Source organism: Corvus brachyrhynchos, unplaced genomic scaffold (genome assembly GCF_000691975.1).
Source record: "Corvus brachyrhynchos isolate BGI_N302 unplaced genomic scaffold, ASM69197v1 scaffold302, whole genome shotgun sequence".
NCBI lineage: Eukaryota > Metazoa > Chordata > Aves > Passeriformes > Corvidae > Corvus > Corvus brachyrhynchos.
The window spans coordinates 3387834-3396063 of record NW_008237244.1 but is presented as its reverse complement, the minus strand read 5'-3'; the positions used below and the strand labels follow the sequence as shown (position 1 = coordinate 3396063).

Sequence of the window (8230 nt, the reverse complement as noted above, 5' to 3'; positions counted from 1 at the left end):
AACTGGAAACCAGTCTTCTTGAAAAATTCAAACGGTAACATTAACTTAAAAATTGACAGCAAGAATGACAAAAATGAATACTGCTTAAAATATTCCATTAATTATCTGTTGTTGTGTTCATTGGACTTTATTGAGATCTTTCACTAGTGTTTTAAATCTTAGTATTATGAAAAAGAAAGGAATCCTAGATCTATTTAACTCAGCTAAACAGGGCATGTGAATTAAACCCTTCTATTCCCAGAGATATGCTCAGTTATAGAGCTGTTACAAGGCTGCATAGCAATAAAATAAACAAAACTATTTTGAGATTCTTAAGCAGCAAATGGGGGAGGAAGTAAGACAATATAAAGGAGTATGTCAAAGTATGTACCAAGTGTTAAAGAATAAAGTAAATTAAGAGGTACATTTTGGGGTCTAATTTTAAATATCAGCTGTTCTGAAGTTTGCCTTCATTTTTACTGCAACAAACAGAACTCTTACCCACGAGTTTGGAGTAGCTGAAAATGTCCTATGCACCAACTGGTGTTGGTTCCCCTTCCAGGTAGGAGGGGCAAGTAGAAGTTCAGAGGGAAAGGTGGTGGTGGTGTCAGTCACAGCAGGTAGATGTTTCCAGCATGGCTGAAAGGATATAGAAGTACAGCAGCATTTTGTAGATTGTAATTTTAAAATTCTTGTTCAATGAGATTAGAAAGTTAAATGTGCATTCCGTTCTGTTTTAAATACTTGATTTTGAACATATTCTTACCTACTCACTTGATTTATCATTTAGACGTCCACCTGCAAAAAGGGCAAATTATGTCAAGCTGGGCACTCTGTCTCCTTTCATCTGTCCTTGGGGGCAGCTGACAAAGAACTGGGAAGGAAGAATGAAAGCTTCAGGAGGATTTTTTTGTCCTTTCTCCACACATCCTGAGTGCTGCACAACTGAAGGGCAGACCTTTTGTGACCCCAAAGCAGAAGTGGTCAGAGAAGCTTCCCCTGAGACTGGTGAGGTAGAGGAGACCATGGAAATAACAAATTCTGAAGGTGCCCCAAAGACAGAAGATGGTACAAGCATCCAAGATTTTGGTGAGAGAGAAACTAAGACAAGTGACTTTATTGTTCTCAGGTATGTCAAAATGATACACACATTTTATTTCTTTATTGGTATTTATTGAATTGGGGAAAGGAAGAGCTCAGCCTTGGTTATTAAGATGAGAGAATTATTTGATCCAGATACAGTGAGATTAAATAGTTTTCTCATGAATCAGAATCTGCTGTTGAGTGGAAGTCCTTCTGCTTTTCTCCAGCAAACTTGGTGACTACATAAAGAAAACTCCTTAATTATCTTAAATTTAACACTCTGGAGTTTACTGTGTTCTTAGAGTTGGTGTATTCTGTCTGCTTCCAGGTCAATGGAGCTTTTGGAGGCTCATATTTGTGACTTTAAGACTGTTGCTGTGAAAATCATCTTGCATTCTCTTCTCTAATACATCACCACAGGTGGTTCTTGCACTCCTTAACAAGGTCTAGAAAATAGAGAATCCCCTGCATTCCAATGCAACACATGAGGGCAGCAACAGTATTGGAAAGTGCCTGAACACAGGTCTTTCATTTTTGTGTGGTTACCAGGGGAAGAAAACATCGAAAGTTCTGGACTGCATTAGTGTCACTGGAAATTTTAGAGTGTTTGTGGTTTTATCAAGCTTTGAGGGTTTTAACAAGTAATGTCTCCTTCCTTCTTAAGAAGACTCATGATTTCCACTCACCGATGATTTTATGCTAAGAGTGATACATGTACCAGCTTTTGGAAAGTTACAGAAAGCTCCAGGGCTTTTTTAAATTGTGCTCTTGCAAATATGTGGGGTGCTGGATTTCTGTTGTACTGCTTGTTAATAATTATCTGTGATGTTTATTTTTGAAAATTTTTAATAGGAGTGAGAAACTACTAATGCAGTTATCAGCCTGGTGTTATCCCACTGCTGGGAAAGATCGGCGAATCCGCCTTATTTCTCGACTGGGACAGAAGGCAATGACTGAAGATGCTTTTTTGCCAATGTTGATGAGCTACCCAAGGGCTCTCGTCTGGGTTAACTTGTCACTCTTGAGAAAGGGGAACCCTGAATTACATGCCATGATCTGCATCCCAACAGAAGATGACTTGCTGCATCTAAGCAAAGACAAACTCTTCTGTGGTCCACAGGAACCCAAACATCGTGACATATTCAAGGACAAGGTTCAGAAGCAAAAAGAGAAGAAGAAGAAGAAAAAGGATAATGTGAAGTCTCTAGAGAGTGACCTTCCAGGCATTCCAGATGAAGAAGCAACTGAGGACCATGAAGATCTCATTCTTGGTCTTTGGTCAGATGCTCTCCCAGATGTTACTTCCCACTGCTCCAGGACTGTCTTGGGGTATGTCACTCGAGGGGATTTTTCATTGGCTGCAGGCTGTGGAGAAGCACTGGGTTTTGTTAGCTTGACTGGGTTAATTTATATGTTGCACAACCAGCCAGCAGATAAAAAAGGGCTTGTTTTGTTAAGGACTCCAGCATCTCTGCAGTACAGATTTGCAAGACTTAATATTGAAGTTTAAGTATCATTGCAGTGCAGTAGAATGCCAAAAATACCAAAGAATTCTGTTTTGTATTCTGTGGCCTTTCTGACTTGTCTCAAATTTGAGGTTATTCTGAGCCCAAACAGCTCTAAGATTATGAAATAATTAAAAAGCTTTTTAGCATTATTCAAGAAAATAACTAATGCATAAACAGACTAGAATTACTTTTGATGTCTGCATTGCTAAGGATTTTTAAGAGATCATTATCATGATCTTCTTTATCTCTAAAGAAGCATATTCTTCATTTTTTTCTCCTCAAAGCAGTGGATGCTATAACAATGTACAGGAAATCATCATTTTCATTTTAGAAGTCTTTGCTCAGATGGACTGTAACTTTACAGTGCACTTTCACATGTAACTGCATGCAATCTGATCCAGTGTATATAGCAAGTGGCTTTCCTGATTCCTCTTATCTGAGTACATGTGGCTGCAGTGCAGCAGAGCTACGTAGAGAAACCTGGTACAGAAAGCTGAATGCTTAAATGAAATGCAAATAAAATATAGCCCAGCTATGTAATTTTGAATTATAGCAACTGGAGCTTTTAAACTGGAAAGCATATCAGTCTGTCTCCCTAGTCTGAAACATAATAAGCCTTTCAGATGCAAATTGCTAGTGGTGGGTCAGCATACATTTTCTGTTAATAATAGGGGATATTTTTGTTCCTTAAAACATGAATTTATTTTTGTATGGAATGTGTTAGAATTGAAGGTTTCTTCATGTTACAGTACAGTTCATGAATATTGTTCAAACAATCATAAAACTTGTAAAATATGCTGGGGGTAAAGAGAGAAAGGTGTTTGATTTGCCTGGGACAGTGTGGGTAGGTTGCTTGTGTTTGGTATTTTGTTGGGGTTTTTTTTAAAAATAGCCTTAAGCATCTAGCCATTCCTGAGTTATGGAACTTGAAAAGGAGTTTACAGTAATACACTGTAGTTTAGTAGCAGCATGATACAAATATATGTCAGTTGGTAAAATTATCCTGAAATGATCATGTACAAATAAAAATGTAATGTATTCTTGAGTCAGTAGTCTATTGACAAAGTTTGATTCTTAGAGAAAATAAACATGGATTAGTTAATGGCTTTTTCTTTCTACATGTCACTATTCAACTTAATTTCCTCTTTCACAGTTTTGTTTGAAAGTCTTAGGCAAATTTATTAATGTTGGCTGGAGTTGTTGGAGAAAAGATTCAGTGTGCCTTACCCCCAAAATTATTAAAATTTAGGACCATTTAAATATGGCACACACATGGGGAAGGAGGAGGAACATCTGATTGCAAGGGAAGTATTGGAAGTGGGGCTGGATTCTTTTTTAAAAAGTCTTCAGAAGATGGATTGTAGAATGTGCACCAGCAATGGGAGCTGTGATGGCATGTGGGAAAGAAAGATGCAGTTTCCAGCACAGCTTGGATTGCAGCTGCCTGAGAAATCATGCTGAATGGCTCCTCACTGCTCACCTTTGATGCACCTGATAAAGCAATCATGGTCCCAGACAGGTCCTGGGAAGCATCGCTGGAAAGCCAGCAGATGGCCCCAGAGGAAAGAGCTTGGTGCTGGCAGGGCTGGGATTCACACGCTCCTGGCGTGTGACTGTGAGTGCTGCAGCCTGTAGGTATGTGTGAATAAGGAGCCCCTTAAACTTTACAGCCTGGCTGCTCTGATCAAGTTCTCTCATGGTAATAATCCGGATTTAATGAACCTTTTGAATTGTAAGCCCGATTGAAATATTTCTAGGATCACAGTTTCCAGAGCTGTGCTTCATGGGAAGAAAGGAGGGGAAGTGATGTTTATATGGTTTTCTCCCTCGTCACCTCCCTCATCTTCTTAATAGATACATATTTTCTTGCCTCAATAGACCTGGCTTGTATGTGAGAAAGAAAAGAAGGCCCCACCCAAGCTATCATTTTTTCTTTTCTGCTTGTAGATCTTTTGTTCACTGAGTCTTTCCCAGGTTTTTATTTTTTAAAAAAAACATCTGGAGTCTTTCCTTTTTTTTTCTTCCTATTGGTAATTTCTGCCAGGTTTTCATTTTGACACTTCCTGTTACTTTTCTTTGATTTCCATTCTCTATTTTTGATTTATGATCCTTGTCTCTGGTGAGCCAATGAACAGAAACTGGAACCCAAGTGCATCCTGTTCTGTATATCTTGTAATATTGTTACACAGTTGTTTTCCTTTAAGTCAATGATTTATGCCTTTAGACTTCACTCCTTGTAAAATACACTGCAAACCAGATAAGTTAAAAATGCTCAAAACTCTCAGCCAAAATTTGTCAGAAAAGTACTGTGACTTTATGTAGCTGCAAGGAAATTTTTATCTGTGGTTGCGATTTCCAGATTCCAAGTGTCTCAAGGGTGACTTAGTCATAAAAACCATGTCAACACCGGATAATCGAACTGTGGATAATTAAACCTGTGTTATCTGTGCATCAGCTGTACAGTACGTCTGTGCTCATCACGTTGAATCAGGTGTAGCTTACAGCACACATCTGCTCTTACTGCAGTTGCTATATGTTAGTTAACTACCTCAGAGCATCTGGATCAGCTCCTGTGGGCTGCGATACATGAGCATTTTTGGGAACCTAGGAAGCTCTGGCCTAGTGAGAGCAGCTCTCACAAGCTCTCCGGCTCTCATGCTGTCCTCCAGATAACTTTCTCAAAATGGATGCCAGAACAAACCCTTAGCTCTCATCCTGTGCTTGGCAAGAGCTTTTGGAAGCTAAAATGAAGCACAGAAGGCAATTTTGGCATTCTGTGTAGCACGGTGAGGAGGTTGAATGGTAACACATTGCGCTGTAGCTCTTTCTGTGGCTCCCTCAGAGCAGCTGTGTAAATGCTGCATTTGACTCACCTTGTGAAGGGTCTTTTCCCAGTCTGAACCATGACTCCCGTGGCAGTTGCCTGCTCTGTTGACAGGCGCAGTGACTAATGCACCTACCAAGCTGAGGGTCTCCAAGATACACATTCTTTACCATTGCAAACCCAGAAAATGAGGTTGCAGAGGAGGGTGGTGATTACTCTCTGGGATGAAGTGAGGTGGGACTGGGGCAAGATTGTTGTGTGTTTGTTAAAGATGTTTAGGGCAATCTGTTTAGCAGCCTGTAGGTAATGGAAGAAATTACCTGGCAGAAAGGCAGTTGGGGTTGTTGAAACAAATCTGGGAAAATAATTGACAGGGTGTCAGACTGTTCAATGGAGATAGATGCCTTGGGGGATCCTGGCATACACAGACGAAGAGTTGTCAAATGCAGCATGACAGTTTTCTTTCAGTGCTCTAAATCTGGAAGAGCCAGATATGTCAAACCTGATCCATTCTCATGTCCATGTGAGGTAGGTAGTAGGAACAGAGCTTGGGGGAGTAAACCACCAAAGGCAGATTTCTGAAGCTCTCAGACTGAGAGAAGCAGATAAGCAATAGCATTGTTCTATTTTCCAAGAGTACAACATACAGAAAACCCCAACCCAAAATCCCATGCTTCTAAATGATCTTCCCAGAGGTGAGCAATGTAAACAGCACCCACAGTTTACCTCTTGCAAATTCAACTCAGCTGTACTAGAGTTCTTTGCAAACACTGGTCTTGTCAAATCCCAGCAAGAGCAAGTAAACTTGTATGGAACAATGAGAACTCGGAAAGGACAGAGGATATGGGCTGAAACCATTTTGTGGCAGCTTTGAGAGTCAGAGCCAGCTTGACACTGGACAAACTAATGAGTTCAAGCTAGGTTGCAAAGTAGGTGGAGTGACAAAAGACAAAACACAGCTTTTATTTATTGCATTGGGTCTCTTAAAGAAATTCAGTTTCTTCTACAGTAGGAACATGCTTGCACAGAATGATTTTTTTAAACATTTTTTTAGATGCTCCAAGATGTGTGTAACATCTACCAGCATCAGCTTGCTTGACACATTTTAGCTGTCTTTTCGTCATGGGCTTACAGCAGTGCTGCTATTCTGACAGCTTTGCCCACCTAAGTCCAATTCTTAAGAAATAAAATCAAAACGACATTCAGGACACAGCAAAGTAAAGCAGAGAATGAAAAAGCAGTCTGAGGGAACAGAGTGACTCAAATTTCGTGATCCAAATATGTGCGGATTTTCTGCAATTTGTAGAAGGGATGGTGCAATTCAATATTTCATTTCATCTCAAGATCAAATAAATAGCCAGGATGAGAAAGCTGTTTCAGCTCAATCCTTCTCTCAGCATCCTGTTTCTTAGCCCAGAAAATGTGTTTTTTTAAAAAAGGCCAAAATGGTTGTGATGGATGGAAGAACTCAAGCACCTGCAAACCCATGTGTCCATCAAAGCTCGCTCTCACATCACTTCTCTTCTGGGTTTGCTCTCTTTTTTCATATTAGGTAATATTAAAGGCTTTTTATTCTTTTGTCTTTAACAGAAGGATGAAATAAAAACAAATGGGGACAGGCAAAACCTGAGTTATCTAGAGCTTTATTACTTAGAAATGACTTTAAACGCCACCTCAGGAATAAGCCCACTCCTTCTCCCCACTAGAGACATCCCAGTTGTTTTAACTGTGGCTCTAGTGATGAATGCTGTGTGTCTACAGTTGTAATTATTTATGAATACCATACATATACTTCTAAAAATCGTACCTGGGTTGTACCAGCTGTCACCCAAGAAAGCTCCAACCCACAGGCAAAGCCCATTGCTCAGAATGAGTTGGGTTGGGTGGAAAGAGGGATCATACACATTGAGGTCTGTTAACTGTTCCTTAGCACTGAAAAAAAACCTGAAAAAAGAAGAGTGCATGCACAGAAAAACAAATTGTAAACCTGCGATTAAAAATACACTTTTCAGAGGGGCAACAGCTTAATGCAGTGATTTTTGATTTCTTTTTAAGATGCATGTGGAAGTAGTTTTGGTACAGACCAGGAGGGATTAAAGGGTTAACAATAGATAATTTATTTTCCTGCAGGACAGAGTGTCTTACAGGAATCAATTGCATCCAGGTTTTCTGAATATTTTTGCAATGAAATAATTCTTTTAAATTAGTTGGCAAATACATGAAGGGGGTTCCAAATGAAGGCACAAAAATTTATGAAATTGGTTAAGAACTGTAACCAGTTGTTTTTGTTTTTTCAAAGAGAAGCAGATGAAAATGAGCGTTAGTACATAGCAGTCTGAGGAATGTCTTAAAAAAGAATTAATTGTTGTTTCTCTTAGTCTTTTTAGGGCTTTCACTGAGCTACTGTATTTTGAGGCATTAATTATTTGTATTCATTAGAGTTAATTATTAAATAAAATAGGTGTAGTTTCTGTTGGTGTCTTTAAGAACTTACTTTTATGCCAATAGGCAGCACAGTGGCACAATTTCTAAAACTGCAACCCCAAAACTAAAGATTTCTGTATCCCCTGAAGTCTCCCCACACCTGAAGCTGGGACAGAGGAGGTTTATGGGGTGTTGCAGGTGTCCAGCAGCAGCCAGCGGGACACACGCCCTGGACCCTGAGAAAACAACCTCAGTAGAAGTTGCTCTTGGAGCAGTGTGACAGCACCCTCTGTCAAAAGCTGTGGAAGCCAGTCCTTCCCATGCAAAACTCTGGAGTTCTTTGATGTTGGAGAAGGAAGGGTAAGTCTAATAAATAGCTCGGAGATCCTGAACCTGGCATTCTCTGTTAATT

The 8230-nt window shown here is 39.7% G+C and overlaps 1 protein-coding gene across 1 annotated transcript in view; it reads left to right on the top strand.

Moving 5' to 3' along the window:
- Nucleotides 1-3677, top strand: part of POP1 (POP1 homolog, ribonuclease P/MRP subunit) — a 22237-nt gene extending 18560 nt beyond the window's left edge. Inside the window, exons 14-16 of the mRNA XM_017730289.1 lie at nt 3-34; nt 770-1108; nt 1915-3677. Of these exons, the coding sequence (XP_017585778.1) occupies nt 3-34; nt 770-1108; nt 1915-2572 (1029 nt within the window). The 3' untranslated portion in view covers nt 2573-3677. The remainder of the gene's footprint in view (nt 1-2; nt 35-769; nt 1109-1914) is intronic.
- The last annotated feature ends 4553 nt before the right edge of the window (nt 3678-8230 follow it).